General features: G+C 37.5%; 1 protein-coding gene across 3 annotated transcripts in view; it reads left to right on the forward strand.

Moving 5' to 3' along the window:
- Window positions 1–3933: 3933 nt before the first annotated feature.
- Window positions 3934–19039, forward strand: part of gpc5c (glypican 5c) — a 122266-nt gene continuing 107160 nt past the window's right edge. For all 3 annotated transcript variants that reach the window (XM_024274056.2, XM_024274057.2, XM_036216401.1), the window contains exons 1-2: window positions 3934–4499; window positions 18723–18884. In XM_024274056.2, coding sequence (XP_024129824.1) covers window positions 4322–4499; window positions 18723–18884 — 340 coding nt within the window. In that variant the 5' untranslated portion in view covers window positions 3934–4321. The remainder of the gene's footprint in view (window positions 4500–18722; window positions 18885–19039) is intronic.

Raw genomic sequence — 19039 nt, forward strand, 5'->3', positions numbered from 1 at the left:
ACTAAGAGAAATAATGGTAAGAGTACTTTATCATTCGAATATGATTAAAGCACATGTAGATTTATTAAAAAAAATAAAATCTATACCAAAGTTGTCAGGTTTATATTTAATAGTAAAAAGGAGAAAATGGATAAAGTGAACCAAAGTCATAAAAATATAAAATGCTATGTTTGATTTGACTTTCTTGCTTATTTGACACATGATGCATGTTATTTTGATAGTTAAAAATATATACAGTATATTATTTCAATTATTATAATTATATAATTAATTTTGAGATAAATGGCTACAAAAACATAGATAAATTGTATTCTTCTAACTTTGCGGCTCTTGCTCGACTTTGGTCAGTAAAAACTGGACCAAATGGCTCTTTCAGCACCACAGGTTGCAGAGCTCTGGTCTAGAACATAGTTTTGTGGCATTTTTTTTTTCATAATGGAGAACATATTTGAAGTAAACTAAGATTAAAATGGCTTTTCTGGGTATTTATTGATTTTAGCAGTTTTTCTTTCCGTAGTAATATGATGTTGAGGCTGTGAGCTTCTAGAAGAGCATGTCAACCAAAGGATGAGGGGAAAAGGGGGCGGGCTTATACACCACGCCAACAGTTCCAACCACTATGCTCTAGACAACAACAGAATTTTAGAAAATATGGCTAAAAATGATGTAATCAGAAATAAAAAAACACTGAGAACATTTTTACAATAAATCAAAAGATGATTTGAGAGGGTCTTTAAATGTAATAGATAATGTTACAAATTCTACTAGTTTCCTTAAAAAAATAAAATCTATGAAAGAAACATAGAAAAGACCGTTAAATATTTCTCTGTACCTGGGTTTATATGGAGTGACTTTTGTGCCACCATATTGGAAGCAAAAGTCACAGTTTTGAGATAAAAATGTTCTAAGTTGCAAACAAAATATTTAATATTTGTTTTGAAAAACTTTTCTTTTTATGCTTTGCAAATGTAACGGTGAGAGAAAACTTTTTAAAACTTTTTTTTTATTTTTTAAGAAAAAAAGTTTGGAAACGCAAACATGTTTTTTTGCAGGCAAAAAAAAGTTTGCAAAGCAAAACATTTTTTTCAAAGCAAATTTTAATTTTTTATTTGCAACACTTTACATTTTGTTTGCAACTTATAAAATTTGGGTCTCAAACTTTGACTTTTGTTTGCAATATGGTGACACAAAAATCCCTCTGTAGCTTTAGAGTTAAGCTGACGTATGCTTCTTTCTTTAAATGTTTAGGATTACCTTTCCATCAACCAGGACAAATCTCAGCCACAGCAGGTCTCCCTCATGTACAGTTTTTTATTATTGATTGCTGTCCAGGTCACAGCAGTCTTTTAAGTTCTCCAAAAATCTACCTGAGCACACTAGAAGGATGACAGCTTGATGAATAAAACATGGATGAGTTCAAAGCAGCTCCACACAGGTGAGCCAGAACCACACGTGATTCTCCATTTGGGTTCTACAAACATCGTTGAAGCATGACTGGATCTCATCTTTAGGGCCAGCAGGGATTTGCTTATGCAACTTCTCTGCTGGACGATATTTGATGCCACTTTAAGGACATCAGCAATGATCTTACATGCATGACATCGAAAGAAGACAAAAAAAAAAAAAAAATCCCATTTGCATCGCACCTTTTACCGCATTTGTCACTTAAAACAAGTTCTTCTTTTTTGGATCATTTAACAACAAATCTTGAAAATGTTCTCAACAGTATTTCTATCTTCATAGTTCGGCATCACTTTACGTTAAGCATTTCATATCAGTGCAAAACTGATGCAGAATCAGCTGTTTCACTAAGATTGCAAAATCCCTTCACTACTGTGCAGTGATGCATATCAGCAGCAGAATATGCTGGAATTATGTTAAAATGTGTGTGTCAACTGTTGACAAAAAAACTAAAAAAAAACTAAAATGTAATAGCTTGGGATCCTGACAGTACCCCTCCCCAAAAGGGCAGATCCCAGATGCCCAAAACACCCGAGAGGAGGGGACCCGTACTGACAAAACACAAATGAGTCCGGAAAACAGTTGAGGCTCCTGAATCGCAGCACAAGTGAGGAGAGACAAGAAAACTCTTCAGGAACAGACATGAGGACAAGTCCCAATGACTCTCAGGGACAGGGAACAACAAGTGTGAGGAACAGGAAGTTTGAAAAATGGCCCTGACAATTCCTCTCAGGAACAAAATGCTTGGATGTGGAAAGGCATGTCAAGAAAATCTGCACAAAGTTCTCTTGCTGGGTCCAAGGTGGTCCGGTCATTCTGCCAGGAAGGACCAGGAGACCTGGCTTGGTGACAGGAACTTAAAACATTTAATAAATTAACCAAACCATGACAGCTTGTATCTTTGCACATAAACTTTTTGAACATGTCAAACATTTTGTACGTCCACTTTAAATAATTGTATTTCTGTTTCCATGAAAGTATCCACACACTTTTTTACTGTAGATAAACATTTAAAAAAACGTCAGTTAGCATTTCCTTTAAATACGAGTCAGTTAAAGTCCCCCTCCGATGAAAATCATGTTTTTTGTAGTTTTGAACATGTATGTGTGGCATTTTTTTCTTATGCCAACATGAAAAATGACTTTTTAAGACATTTAGGTTGTGGGATTTTGGTTAAAAACGTCATAATCATAATTAAAACACTACTGAGAACATTCTCTAAAAATAAAAAACAATATGGGAGGATTTTAAACAAAATAGATGTAGGAAAATGATAAATAAAACACAAATAAGTGAAGACCAAAGAGTTTTTTTAGCAAGTTGTGCTTACACAAATATAAATGCATATTTCTAAGGTACAGTTTTTTCATTTTTCTGAAATGTTTTTAGAAAAAACTCCCTGAAAGAGCTTCACACTTTGTGAACTGAGGTCACATCCATGGTGTCCCTTACACACAAGACAGAGAAAGATTATACGTATTGTAAACTTTTTGATCTAAGGTTTACTTTTACTTTAATAAAAATGACAAGACACATCGGAAGTTTGAGTTAATAATACATAGGTTTTCCTATCAAAGTCTCTTGATTAAAAACAATATTAACAAAAAAAAAAAAAGAGTATTTTTATTATTTATCATATCTATACCTGCTCAGTGTGAAACCAGGCCCTGTTTTGATGAGCTGATATTATGCCAATATTTATTTTTTTAAGACAAATTAGGTGAAATTGAGTTATTTTCTGCAGCACATCTGACCATCTCTTGTGGCCCACGTGTGTATCGCAGCACACTGATGTAAAAGCCTTTAATTTAACACTCAAAAGTGCTCAACATTATTTTTTGTTGTAATTTTGTGTACTCTGATTGTGTTTGTTGACAGCTTTGAAATTTTTCACATGATAAGGATAAAGCTAATAAACTAGTATGACTATGTAACTCCTATTTTAATAGTAAGGGAGTTGATACTTTCCAATAGGATCAAAACTGAACAGAACTTGGATCAAATCAGCTGGAAAAGAGACTATAAGCAAAGTTAAGGCTGCCTGCAGAAGGAAAGTTACAAAACCAAACAGCCGGAGCAAAGCAATGTGTGAGAGTGTGGTGAGACAGTTCATCTTAGTTCAGCAGACAGTAAAACAAGTCAAATTTAGCTCTGGTCAGACTGGGATCCAGTAATGACAGATAATAAAGCAGGCTCTTTAGTGTAACTTTGTGGTTATAACAGGCAGTGCATTTTGTTTGTTTAGTAGTTTCAGTGTTTCTCCACTAGATGGAGCCAAAGCAAATTTAGTAAATTATTGGTAACTTTAAAAAAGAACTTTTTAAATGTTTAATAGGTAACAAATTAATGTTGAAATATTTAATTGCGATTTTTTAAGTGTTTATTTTTTATATGTACAATTATATTTGGTATTTGTGAGAGGATAAAACAGTTAAAGAAGAAAATGTGCATGAAAAAAACAACAAGAAAGTAAGAAAACTGTATATTATTACTTTTTGGGGGGAATAAAGGGATTTTTCTTGAATGACAGACACCAGCAGTTCCATTAAAGGGATTACAGTGACTTTCAGTGAGCTGCGGTAAACAGGCGGAGGGAGGGAGGGGAGCGCGCGGCAGCACTTTGGAAATAGGCATGCCGGCAGAGCGCGCGGGACAGACTGGCTCGAGCACACAAACCCCAAACCTCCTCTGTCAGTGAGCCTCTCACACCCATCCTCACCAATAATGTGAAATCAGTCGCAAAGGCTCGTCAGATGTCCAGAGCGACCGCCGCTGATCCTCACGCGCCTCCCGTCCTCCAGATCGCCCCGTCCCGCCAGTTGGTCACCTCCTCCAAGGATACCCCGAGTGCGATGCGGCAATGTCCCGCGGAGGCAGCTCTCGCTTGAACTCTCGCAGCGCCGTCTGGAGCGTGACAGTCGCGGTGTTTCTGATGAGCGTGATCGACGCGGACGCGTACAGCTGCCATGAGGTGAGGACCGCGTTCCAGCTGCGGCAGGTCGGACCGCTCAGCCGCGTGCCGGAGACTCCGGGCACAGGTGAGCCACCTTGACGCAACGTCACTTATGGATTGATTTGCACACCTGTAAAGCACTTGATCATCTAAAGTTTGTGGTTTGATCTTTTACTGATTTTTCATAGAATACATTTTTTATTTTTATTTTTTAATCATCCTGTGATGACAAATAAACATTATTGCTCTATTGCAGTCTCCATCATTCAGCTCCAGCTGTCAAGGAGGGGAAGATTTAACAGTTATGCCCCTAAAAAGATGCAGATTTAAGTTTAATTTAATATTGGTAATAAACACTAATTTATAGCAACTTCTAGAGAAAGCACTGGTCTAAAGCTGCACGTGTCTTCATGTGGTTTGTGTAAACAGCTCATGTTGATCTACTGGCTTCTCAGATCCATCCTTACTTCATCATTTCATAACGGACTCTTTACAGCATCTTCAAAGGTCTTTGAACACCGAGAACAAATGATGTTATGAGGATAAACACTGGCTGCAAATCTGTTTGAGGTAAAACTCATTTGGCGTTCATTCAGCGACGCTAAATTAGCTTGAAAGGTAATTCTGTCACTGAGTTCCATTACATTTGTTCACTGGTTTGGGTTTTACTGCAGACTTCAAGTTCTTTGAGTTTTTGCAACCACATCAGAAGACAGGAGAAAGACACTACTTGTTGAGATCTCATCTGCAAGTGCATGCAGGGAGACTCGTGCTCTAGTGTTTATGTTGACCAAAAATATTCAGTGGAGTTATCAGAGTCAGGGAAAATGTAAATGCACATGTCGAATAACTTTAATGAAAAAAGGAACGCTGCATTTAGCAAAAAGGAGTCCGTCCGTCCATCCATCCATCCCTTCCTTTCAGGGTCATGGGGTTGCTGGAGCCTGTCCTGGCTACTGTTGGGTAGGTTTGATAGAATGCTCGTCTGTCATGGGGCAAAAATAAGCTAGTCTTTTAAAACCCATTCTAATAAGAATCGTGTTTTTAGTTTTTTTTAACATGCTCTCGTAGCATTTTTCTCTTGGTGGAGGACATATATGACAAATATTAAGATTAAAACTGTGTTTCTGAGTATTTCATTATTCAAATCATGTTGGATCAGCAGGAGATGAAAACTCGCAGTTTAAAAAAGCTCAGGTTTGTGACGCAGCAATTGCCTCAGGTGGGCCAAAGTTTTTTTGCTACGTATTGTTGTCTTGGACTAGCTAGCGGGAGAGAGTGTAAGAAAAGAAATGCTGGGAAATTGGCGAATCTAACTTCCACACCGACAATCCCGCCTTCAAACCAGAATCAAATGTCCAATGAGCTCCTGCTGCTCTGCAGAAAATATGTCTTAATGGAACCAAACCCTAAATCAACTTGTTTTTGGCTGTTGACCTCTTATAAATGGGGTTTTAAAAGTTCTGCCTAATTTCCAAATTTTTGACAAAATTAAAATTTAATTCTTAAAATATAGTCAAAACCCGTTTGTGTGCTGCCCCCTACAGGTTGGAAAGTGATATTACAGTTGAATGTTGTGATTGGTTAAACCATTTAAGTTTCAGAAGTCTCACGTCATGATGCTCCAGTAATGATAACAGTCCTGTTCCTCAGCCCCGCCCCTCTGATTGGATTTTCAAACTTTGGTTGTGGGCGGAGTCAGCCTTCAACTTGCCTGTTTGGTTACCCTTTAAAAAGCGACACCGGCTTTTAGATTTTGGCAAAAAATACTGCATAACTCTAATAATTAGAATACCAGGAACGAAAAATATAGTTGGAGCGGGAATTTACTCTGGTAACAAACTATATCTAATAAATTGATTTAAAAATTCATTGAAAAAATGTTTTTTCTTAAAGAGCTAACTTGAGAGAGAAAAAAAAACAAGAAAACTTTTGTTTCATAGTCATTTTATGACCATTTATTTTGTAAAAAAAAAAGGAAAAACTTTGTCATAGACAAATAATCATTAATATTTACTTCACCTTTCGCCACATCCCGTACGGGGTAGCCACACGGGTTCAAAAAGGTGGTTTTCCCGCCCTGTATTTGATCCGGGCTGGGGACCGGCACAGGGACACCCAGATTTAGGCCCCCTTGTGGCTACCTAGGATCATTTACTGTACTTATTTCAAAAAGGTAAAGAAAAGTAAAATGAAGGTAGGAATTCAACAGAAATATATATAAAAAATGTAAGAAATTAGATCAAAGCATAAAATCTCAACTGTAAAATACAATAAAGTATGGGTCAGTGAAGTGATACAGTAAAGAATAGACCATCTATAACAATAATAAGTTCCTCTAAATCCATCTGATAAAATACTGCTGATAGAAAGAAAGCCACTCACGAGACATATTGGTATATAAGTCGAATGCTCTTAATTAACCGAGTCCTGCGAGCGATCTAAACGAGGGGAATTTCTGTTGCTGAAGTCGACAAGATGGAAAATCCACAAACAAACAGCTGGAAGACAGATGCAGGAAAGGCCAGGAAAACCATCATGAATGAGGAAACACATTTTTCCTGTAATGTCTGTGGTTTCCAGGCTAACTGCAGTTGTTGATCCTTAACATCGTATTAAGAATTAACATTCATTTTATGATTACATCAATTTGTCTGATTAGGTGGAGTGGTTGACATGTCAAGAAGCTGCCGTTCTCAATCCTGTTTGTTGGGCTAAAACATTGCTGTGTTCGCTTTAGGGACGGATTTTTATTATATTTAAGTGACTGAGGCATTTTTCTGCACCAACTCAGATCCACTTTAAATTCTATGCTGTTTTATTGTATTTTATGAAAAAAATCCATCTGTTTTCAATAATTAAAGCGCTTATCGTTGCAGGATGCTATTCTAAAAAAGCAAAAACGCATGCAAATTTATTGAAAACACCAAATCCAAAAGGCTTAATCTCATCGTTTTTTAGTATCTTGTGGAGAATCTTTTGACTAGTTTGACTTGCAACTTAAATAACTAGATACATCTACTAGACACACTACTGAGGAATTTTGGCCCAATTCTCCACTACTATTGCTTGAATAAAATGATGTCTTCAAATCCATTCAAAGCATGTCCATGTAGATATATGTAGATACGGATTGGTTCTGGGCAAAAAAATGGGCAAACCTACGCAGTCGACACAGGTGAACCACAAAGGTGGTATACTGTTTTTTTTATCTATGGGCATGCTGCGGTCAACAGGTTGCAGTGAACAGTCTTCTTGCCTGCATCTTGAGTGTTTTAATTTAAAGAAAATATACAATCAGAACATAGTGACTATTCTACGAGCGTCCTATACTTACTTCACAGACAAGAGTGGAGAACAGGGGAGTCGACCTCTTTTTGGTTCAGGGGCCACATTCAACCCGTCTGATCTCAAATGGGCCGGACCAGTAACATAATAGCTAAATAACCCATGGCCAACTTTATAGCTTTGGTCTCCTTTTGTCCATTTTTTCTAGAAAGCTCAGTACTCCACGTCATTCGTTCTTCTTTGTGATGACATTTCGGTAATTGGCGCGATCATTTTTATAGCAACTTAACAGCGGCGAGGCTGGCGGGGAACCCAACTGCATCTTACCCAGACGTGGCAAGCGACTGCAAAGAAATGCTGGTCATTTTCTGATCTCTTATCATAACGGTTTTACTTTTCCTTTGCTCCCCTTAGTGGCGGAATTGTGCATAGTAGAGCAGTAACTTGATTTTTTTTTTTTTTTGCAACATACTTTTTTCTCTTCACAACCCCTGCCATTGATCATTATAACTGATCTCTCAGCATCCGTTATCATAGTTTCTATTCAATATGTTAGGAGTAGATAACATCGGGCCATCCATAACAATAAAATAAAGTGATTTGGCGGGCCGGATACAATTACCTGGTAGGGTTGGGCACCGAAGTTTGGTTCCAAGTAGGAACCGTTATGATTTACTGGTTCTACCGAAACAAGCTGTTGGTCATGTCAATCACTTCTAGTCTCTTCAGTACTTTGAAGTTCTTACCCAATCCCTTTGCCTCTCCTGCCATAGTGGGCGGGCTCATATAAAGCCAATGACGAGGCGAGCATGAGAGCACGTGCCGGTCAACGTTGCAATGTCTGGCTGCATTTTACAACAGAAGACAGAAGTTTGACCGGTCGCTGCATCGCATCATCCAATCAGGGACTCAACTTTGGACACGTGACGTTTTTCGTGACCTGATCAGCGGATAAAATACTAATCCAATGTGAGCGATAAGACAGTAAAACACGGTAACTTCTCAGATTAGGTCACTATTTGACAGGCAGCTGGCAGCGAATTCACCAAGCGGCGCGGAAAAGAGTGGTGCACATGCGGTGTTCAAAAAAAGCCTGGAGGGGCCATCATTTGTGGCTCAGAGGTTGTGGAGCTCTGATTTAATAGGAACAATCAGCACGTGGAAAAACAACACTCAAAACACCAATTTTTGACGCAGAGGTCTTAACTATCTGTCAGTATGTGACTTGGGAATGAAAATGTGTTGATTTGGGAATATATGGGCTTTATTTTTATTATTAAAGTATCAAAAATGGCACTGTTTGGGAACCGAAACCCAAGAACCTAATAAAACGCAACGATGCCCAACCCTATTACCCGGAGGGCCGGATCCGGCTTCTGGGCCTTGACTTCAAGAGTACCCCGCTGCAGGAAGTCATGGCGTCTAGAGGTAACATGGCGGATAGAGCCGGAAGTGGAAGTAGTTATAACGTCAAACCGGAACACGGAAGTGCACATTTTTACAAGCGCTCTTTGAATTAGAAAAAAATACAAATTAAAAGTCATGAAGTATGCGCTGTGTAAACGGACGTATTAAGCTAAATTAAGCTAGCGTCAACACAGAGTTTTGAATCATTCAGATTAAAATTGTTTAGTGAAAAAGGACAAACAGGAAATACGTGATACATCTAGTCCTTTGAAATGTCATACTCAAAGAACGTATCAGCGGAATAAATAGTTATTTTATAGAGAATTATGATAACATACTTCATCTTACTTTCGTTTTTTTCCGCCATCTGTCTTCAAATTAGCTCGTCTTCTTCTTCTTCTGGTTTTACGGCGGCTGGCAACCAACTAAAAGGCGCATTACCGCCGCCTACTGGTAAGGGGTCAGAAGACGTCCGTCGGCCATGACACCTCAAACCGCCATGTTTGTCTGCAGCTGGGCCCCTCTCCTTGACATTGACCCTCCATGGACCCAGACAACCCCAAAACCTGCAGGACCTGTCCGGATCCATGTAACCAAGCCTTTAGATCTATAAGTGTCTTAACTGAAAGAAAGCCAACAGATTTTGCTTGAGATGCAAGGATGACAAAATCAGCTCTTTAAGTCTCAAGTTACTCACTGATATTATATTTAAATATATCGGTACTGTTATTTAAGAAAAATACTTTAATATTGTTTTGGTTCCTTTGGTAAGTAAAGCAGTTCAGCCTTAAAAGATGTTCTTTACACCCTTCTTTTCATTTTTTTCCATTGTCGGTTGTCACAATGATGAAAGAATTACTGAAAACAGTTGAATAGTAAGAAGATTGTCGACTTTATTAAAAATAAAAATAAAGTCACTTCTGTGAAACTACATGATACTCATGGCAGGTGTAGATTGTTTATTTGCCTTTAATATCTTGCATGGAATAGTAGTTAGTAGTTAAGAATGATCAATAATAGCTGTAAAGTCATAAATCATAATTTAAATCACACTTAATATGTTGTGCATAGTTTGCAATTTTGTACTCAGGAGCTTAAATAATAATTTTGAGACGGCATTATAAGTAGTTATTTCATTTAATTTGAAAAATATATCCGTTTTTGTCAGTTTTCTTCTGAAACATAAACAGACTTTAGAGTTTATGGGATGTCCAAACGGTGGCATGGAGCCCTCTGTGTATGACTCAGTCTGGGACTCTGGTTACAGTAGTTACGTGCACATTGGTGACAGTTTAAGTGTCAACCAGTTGGAATCGGCCTGCTGTAATTGGAAGAAGAGTCACGGATATGAGTGTGAAACATGCCGAGACGTCCATCCAATCCACTTGATATGTTTGTTTAGAACCATGTAACCAGTAGCAACAGAAACCATCAGGACATTGTAGGAAATATTAAGCTTTTAAAAACAATGTCGGGTTTTTAAATATTTTTTTTTTACATTTGTCCAGCAGCAAGAAAAGCTGTCTGAAATTTATTCTGCAGCAGAATTAATATTTATCTTAATAACAACACATTTGCTTTATTTTGGAAGCATAAAACATTATTTTTTTTGTCAAAAAAGAATAAATAATGTTCTGTGGAGATGTAAGACATTATATTCAAACTGGAAGATTAATATTTGTATTTTTTAAAATATTTTTTTTTGCTTTTCTAAGAGACAAAACTTCAAACTCGTATTTAATTTTCATTTGTGCTTCTGCAGTTTTGGGTCGGAATCATCTTCAAAGTTGCTGACCAGAGGAGCTTCTCGCTGGAGTTGAAAATTTGGCATTTATGAGCATGCGTGTGTACACAATTATGGTACACTGCTTGAGTTCTCAGATCGGATGCCAACAAAAGCAACTCTTGAAATTTGAAGTGGCAAGTCTTCAACTCTTTTCACAGTCTAATGTTTGTATTAGGATACAGTGCTGCGTTTCATGTGTGACCAACAGATTTCTCCTGGAGTAACAGGAACGTGGCAGCCGGGCGACGGATCATCCTGCTTTAAAAGAACAGAAGCTTATCTTACTTTTCTTTTTAATCCAAAAAAAAATGCTTAATGTGAAAAACTTTTTCCAAACAACTTAGACAATAAACTAAGAAATTAAGCTTTTAATATTGTGAAAGTAAAAATGTAAGCTTTGCATTGTAAATCCTTAAAAATACATTCTATTTTTTGTACAAATAAGACATTAAATTAAGTTAAATGTTTGCTTCTATAGCACCTTTCTCAGATAAAAATAAACAAAATGTTTCACAAAAGTAAAAACACACAAACTTACAACCGTTTATCAAGTGAAGCACACTAAAAACAAAGTAAAACACAAATAAAAGACAAAATTGGATGAACTAAAAGCTCTTCTGAATAAAAGTTTCGACCTCAACACATTTTCTCTCCCAACTCGCCACATATTAACATTTGGTTATTGACCCCCACGTCAAAAACTGGCATTTTTGGGTGTCCCCAACTAGTTTTTTGGACGTGCTGGCTGTTCCCGTTATATCCCGGGTCCCCAACCGGAACCGGTCCAGTACCAGGATGTGGAGCACACCGGTACTCTAGCCCTAACCTAGCGTCTGGTACAGATTCAGATGTGGTAATACATCCGGTGCCGGGTTTGGGTACCGGTACTGGACACGTCCCCAAATTCTGGATTGTAAACCGGAACCAGTCCAGTACCAGGAAGTGGACCGAACCAGTACCTTAACCCAGAAGCAGTTCGTGCCTGGTACAGCATCTGTCGCTGATTCGGTTCCGGTACTACGTCTGGTAATAGGTTAGGGTACCAGATTTGCGTCCCAGTACTGGACGCATCTCAAGAACAACATTCGGTACAACATCTGGTACCGCTTCTGGTACCGAGGGTTGCGGGCCCTTGATTTTATGAACAACCAGCACGTTGAAAAACGACGAGTTGGAGACTCCCAAAACGTAAAAAAGAGACGCGAACTTAACCAAATGTCCATATGAGAATGTGTTGATCTGTCGTCATGACAAAGGGAGGGCGTTCCAAGGTTAAGGTCTCTCCTGGTTCTATGTTTGGTTTGTGGAATTAGAAAAAGTTCTTGATTTGAAGACGTCGGTTATCAGGCTGCAGAGTAGAAGGTTAAAAGGTCAGCGATGTACACAGGAGCGTGTCCATGTAAGGCTCTGAAAACAAGATGTTAAACTAAATGTCAAAATGTAAAAAGCTTGTTCTTAACAACTTCCTTGTTATTCTAGTGTCTATTTGCCTTTTGTTAATACTTTTTATTGAATTTAACCGTCTGTCTGGGAGGAATTTAACAGAAAATTAATGTTTATTGCTAAATTATTGATAAATTATGCTATTCATAGGTCAAATATTTCGTCTAGGAACCTTATTTTTATCTCCGCTGCAGTTTCATCATCAGCACAAGTTCAATAATAAACGACAGAAAGTTGACTCTAGTGTGATTCATGGCCTCTCCGATGCAGCCGAGCCAACTGTACATCGTGTGATAACCAGCAGATCGCTATTATCTTCCCTCTGGAGATTATGTGGAAAGAACAGCACGACACCAATGTCAACAGACACATTACACCAAAAAAAATGAAGGAGATGACGGTTTGAGATGGGATCAGTCCACGTCTTAGCTCACATTTAAACTTGAAGTCATGTTTAATAAGTTGCAAAAAATCATTTTTCTTTTAAAGTCTGCCATTTTATGAGTCAGTTTCAGAGCAAAAGAAAGTGTTTTATCTCTTTATCCGGCACATGCAGGGTCATGTGTTAATAGCAGTGGAATGGCGGCTCAGTGGGTGATCACATGTTGCCACATCCGTAACCAGTTAGTGTCAACGGCCTTGGCAAGCTCTTAAAGCTCACCGTCGTCTTTGATTGGCTACAATTATTTTGATTCCCGTTTTAACTTTGCTGCTCTCACTGAGGGAACGCATGCATGAGGCTGACCTCGTAAAAACACTCTTTCGGTTGTTTGTCAAGCACATAATTTGGCGAATTATGTAATTAACTTTAAAAGAAAAATCATATTTGTTTAGAAAAAAGGAGAAGCAGGCGGGTTGGTTTTACACAGCATCTGTCATTAAGTTGCTCTATTTAGTTTTTTTGGAGATGTTATAAATGATTTTAGCACTGGTAAATATTATCAATATTTTTTAAGACTTGTTGCTGTTGGAGTGGAATCATGGGAGCTCCACATGCTCCACAGATGGTATTAAATAATAAGTAAAACGCTGTTGAAGGCTGTGACTACTCGGCCCATCTGATGAAATGCTGCTTCAGCATCTATCCAGCCCTAAATCTCTCTTTGTGCTCTGACCGTGCAACCCCTGCCCTCTGGTGTGGCTTTGGTCGCCGTGCCAACGGCTGCAGAGCGTTCCAGCCATGGATGTGAGGAAGCCAAACATTCCATTTGAGTTTCAAGGTAGTCCAACAAATGCAGGTACATGGCAAAGACCCTTTTGAGGTGTGTTTTCATTCAAGATGGTCTCTCCAAAGCACTGCAAATATGTTAAGAGTAAATATCCTGGAAGTTTAAAGGATCTCAGAAGTTCAAAGAAAACTGACTTCCAGGGCCAGCGGAAGGGTGAGGGAATTAGTGTCTGACAAGGTTATTCTTGTTCTCGGGAACATTTTAGTACAGTGAAAAACAAATAAAAGCACAACAGCCGTCACCGATTTTAAAGGTTTAAGATAGCAGAGTTTGATGTGTAATTACAGGGTTTTCTATCACATGCTATGAGTGGTTTTAGAGTTCTCTACTTTCATTTTCTTAACTTGTTTAATGGTTGGCAGCGAGGTGTTGCCAAAGGAAATGTGCCAATGACGTTAAGGCCCCTTAAAATTGACTTCAGAACAGCCAGAGAGGTGTTTGTCACCTGAGGGCAATTAAGGGAATTAGAACTCAAAGCTAATTTACAATCTGGAGTGCGTTAAAGCTTTCTGGGCTGAATTAGTGGGATCAACAGCATTAAATTCTAGCTTTTTTTCTCTTGGTGTGTATGTGTTAATCTTAGTATTTTGGGACAAAAGTTGTCTGGCAAAAATTAAAAAATTAAAAAAATAAAATCGCTGCAGAAGCTTATTTTTGTCCCAATAAAGCTATTTTTATGACTATTCATTACAAAAACTATAACACCACTGTACGCAACAAAGTAAAAAATAAAAATTTAGTTGCAAGTAGAGCTAAAGGATTTGATCTTTGTAAGCTTTTTAGGTCACAATTCATTTGACTAGAACTGCAGTTCTGAAAAATAAGTGGTCCCTTGGGATAGAAGGAAACAAATTCAACAGAAAGTTTGCAACTATGAGTCAAAGTGATGGATTTCCAGTTTCCGAAAAAGTTACTTCCTGAGACTTCAATGTCTCCTTTTTTTGCCCGTTCAATGGATTTTGCATCAATTCTAAACTTCCTACTTCCTGTAAAGTTAATTTCCTGTTGCCAATACACTTCAAAACTGAGTTTTATGAAAGTAAAAAGACTCTTTTTCATAAAAAATATATTTTTCTGATTTAAAAAAATCTGATCGAGAAAGTTGGTCAATAGGAAAATACATTTTGTTTGAGAAAACAGTCTTAGCGACTTAATTGTTTTTTCTTAATCCACAAAGACCCATTTTCCTTAAAAAACACTGATTCCACTATCTTTTGGGTTAAAATGAATAGATAAATTCTCTTACAGAATTTGAAAATTTATATTTTTTGGCCTAAGAATCTGTCAATGGGGAAATAACATTTTAATTATTTATAAGGGGTCCGTTTTTGTAGTAAGTGATAACATTAAGTTCCAGTTCATTTTAAGAAGTTGCAAATTATAATTTTGTTATTTGTAAACGTTATCCTTCTCAATAATACTTTTCCAAACTATAATTTCTTTGCTGCATTAGAAAAAAACCCAATGATGAGATTATGTCAAAGCACATCTTTTTACTTAGATTTCACCGTATTTTAAAGAAGATATTGTTAGAATATGGTTCTATAATAGAAAAAGAAATAAACTATTTTCTTTAAAAATATGTGCTTCGTTAACTTGTGATAAATCTTCATATTAATTATCTGAACTTTGGAAAAATACATAATCAACAGCCTTTGGACCAGTTTTTATGAAATCATGTAAAGCTAGAGATGAGTTTATGAGGGAAGCTGTTAAAAATGATGAAAAACATGTGTTGACCTTGAATTGTAGAATAGATTTTGTACAAAATGAGTCAATTTTTGGCAATTTTTCCATCTTTCAAAACATTATTCATTTTATCCATCTATGCTAAATTGGCTGCACAAAATATTCTTATATAGGTTTTCAACCATGTATTTATTTTTTTGTTAGGTATAATAAAGAATTTTCTCAAAGTCATGTATTTTTACACTTCTTAAAGGTGCTTAAGTATTAAAAAAATTGTGGTATTTGAAGGAAGTCTGAAACAAAGCAGAAATAACAGGATAAAATATATTCTAATTATGGACCACTTTCAGCAGGTCAGAGTGCATGAGTATATTAAGCCTGAAGACAAGTCAGTTTGAGCATACCTCTGCTGCCTCAGGTTTTCAATAAAGAGCCTGAAGAGACATTCATATAGTTAAGTGTAGCATGCGATCTCCAATGATGTGTAGCTCACTTTCCAAAATAACAAAATGGGAGCCAAAAAATGTGAAAGAATGTTCTATTCAAGTCAAAAACTCATCCAGTCAAACACTCCAGGCAGATCTCGAAAACTGCGTGGAGTCTTAATCCCCAAGCAGTTTGACAGAGCTTGACTAACTTTTGCAAATAGTATGCAGGCAATTTTTCAGTGCAGATTCTGCTGCCAAATGTGTCTAGTGCACTTTGAGCTAAAAAAGGTTAAGAGGCTGCAGAGATTTTTTATTATTTCATTTCACGTATCAGCAGGAATACAGACGTTTCTCGTTCTGGACGATCCGAAAATTCCAAATGATTAATAAACATTTCCTTTATTTCCCATAAGCGCAGAAAGAATGATGAACGTCAGCAGACTCAGCTGACTCTTTAGCAAGTGGCATGGCTTCCAATGACTGCACTGGTATATTTGGGACATGGGCAGTCTGACTGCTGTAGTGGCTTTAGTAACCAAAGTCTTTCTGGGTATCGCTTTCTCCATGCAGCTACTCGCATGGGGATGGAGGGGCCAGCCCGGATTCCACCATGAGTCCCTGGATATTGCTTTCGTGTTGTACATAACCAACAAACACAAAGGAGAGAAAGAGTCTGCCAGTGGGGAGAATGGGGTCAGGGGCCTAATGAGGAGGACGACAGACACCGCGTACAAGAACGGATTAGAACATTATTTCAACCTGACCTACAGTATGACCTGCTGTTGAGTTTATTGCTGTAGCCGTGGGTAAAAATGACATTCTTTAAATAGTTTCAATCTAATTTTTATATTTAGATCTGATCTCAAGGAGAAAATCTTTCATAGCTGAACTAGAGGCTGCTATTAAACGCAGACCTTGTTACGCATAATGTTTTATGATCAGCTGTTGTTGAAAGGTTTCAGTTACTGACTGACGGAAACACAAGTCCTTCAAGTTTACTTACCACTTATAGTGGTTAAATGGGCTTCTGTTTTAACTTTTTTTTTATAAAGAAAAGACGCACAAACATTTAAATTAGATTTTTTAGTATTTCTGATTAGCTATTTCTCTTTCATATTAAAGCAGACATATCTAAAAGTATACAAACATATAGGACCCAGCAGGAAAATAAGGAGTGGAGGAAGAAATAAAGACAGACAGTGGAGTGGAAGTTGCAGGACAGCCAGTTATGACTTCATTGATCTGGCTCAGGAGTGGAAACAAATGGAGCCTCACTGAGTAATTAAAAGACACCAGGCCTCACAAGGATATGCCAGGCAAATAGCACAGAGAGAGCAGAAAGCGAAAAGATGCATTCAGAATGCAACCCTATTGTGTTACATGGAAGGATTTGGATGGTGGGGCACTGGTGTTGTGGTCTGCCCTGAAGCCCAGCATTAAGCTCTGGTTACAGCACCTGCCCACAGCCACCCCCGACCAGCTCGTCCTCTAGTAAAATGAGTTATCTCATCAGGCTGTTGGGGTAGAGAAATGACCCTGCGTTTCTCAGAGATGTTAAGTAGGGCAGTGGTCCCCAAACCACAGGCCATTGACCGGTACCGGTCCACGGGACAGTTAGACAGAGAAAAATATACAACTTACATTTTTGCTGTTTTTTTTTTTTTTTTAATACTGGATTCTCCCCATCATATCTAAATCCTTCTTGAACCGTCAAGTCAGTCAAGTGTGGAAAATCTTTCCACTACTTTTTAAACCGGCTGCGCAAACTACAGAATTAAAGCTAACTAGCTAGTTTCAATTTAGAACAATAATGATAAAGGTGAATTCACTCTTTGAGCAACTTCCTTTGCAGTGTCTTCATGACATCAGACAGTAGGTTGTTGAATACTATGCATTAGTATTATGATTTGTGGTAACAACTGTCCCAATAAATCCATATGTGGAGTAAAGACTCCTGGATTTTGTCTGTTAAATGCAGCTTTTTCTCCTTTAAAGTTGAAGGCTCCTCTTCTGTTTCCTCACTGGCCTTTTTCTGCAAAATGAAGCTAGCTAGCTAAACAAACAAGTTTGGTAAAACTATGTAGCTTGCTAGCTAAACAGGTAGCTAAACAATCATGTTTACCTAGTTAGCTAGCTAAACAAACAAGTTTGGTAATACTATTTAGCTTGCTAGCTAAACAGCTAGCTAAACAAGCTTGTTTACCTAGTTAGCTCGCAAAACAAACAAGTTTGCTAAAACTATTTAGCTTGCTAGCTAAACAGCTAGCTAAACAAGTTTGTTTGCATAGCTAGCTAGCGAAACAAACAAGTTTGGTAAATCTATTTAGCTTGCTAGCTAAACAGCTAGCTAAACAAGTTTGTTTGCATAGCTAGCTAGCGAAACAAACAAGTTTTGTAAGTTTTGTTTAGCAGAAAAGAGCCAGTGAAGAAGAGAAGACTTCAACTTAAAGAAAATGCTACATTTAACAGACAAAATCAAGGAGTCTTTACTCCAAATATAGATTTTTATTTTTTTTTGGGACAGTTGTTCCCACACCATAATAATGCCGCATAATATTCAGGAACCACTATCTGATGGTACAAAGATGCTGCAAATAAAGTTGCACAAACAATGGTTTCACGTTTATCATTATATTTAAAAAAAAAAAAAAAGCCAGTTTTAGTGATTTTTTTTTTACATATATTCTTTTTCTTTTCAAAAGTAAAACACTTTAGCTTCCATTTTCACAGTTATGTGCAAAAAGGAAATTTTATAACACATTTTTAATGGTTCCTACAAAAAATGAATGTGCAAATAAAGTTTAAACCAGCTGCAAAAATTTTACATGAAAATATACATTAACGTCAAAAGTTAAGGGAACAAGAAGAAAATTTAACTTGGGGATTCTGACCAGAAGGAGTTATGTTTTGTGTCATTGAAGTAGGATTTTAATCCTGGAATTATCAATTTGTTCAAAGTTTAAATAAAGACTTCATATTTATATTCAAATATTTGGAAAAGAATGAATAACATTTGTGTTTCTGCTTGATTTTTCTAGATGTTGATCTGCTGATTTGTAAGCACAAAGGTCCATCCTGCTGCACCCGAAAGACCGAGCAGAGTTACCAAGTCGCCGTTAAAAGAGAAACTCTTCAAAACGTTCAGTCTTACAGCTATGAGCCTAAGCACCTCTTCTCCACACACGCAAATGCCTTCCAGGGTAAGTTCTTCGACCGTGAGGGTCAAGCAAGGCTTGGACGGCCTTGAGACACAGAGTTGTTGAAAGACAAGCTGTGGTTCAACGGGTTGCCATGAAGTAATTTTTGACATGTGGTGCTGTCACTGACTGAAGCAAGAGAATACCCGACAGACTCT

The sequence above is a fragment of the Oryzias melastigma genome, linkage group LG17, assembly GCF_002922805.2.
Source record: "Oryzias melastigma strain HK-1 linkage group LG17, ASM292280v2, whole genome shotgun sequence".
Classification (NCBI taxonomy): domain Eukaryota; kingdom Metazoa; phylum Chordata; class Actinopteri; order Beloniformes; family Adrianichthyidae; genus Oryzias; species Oryzias melastigma.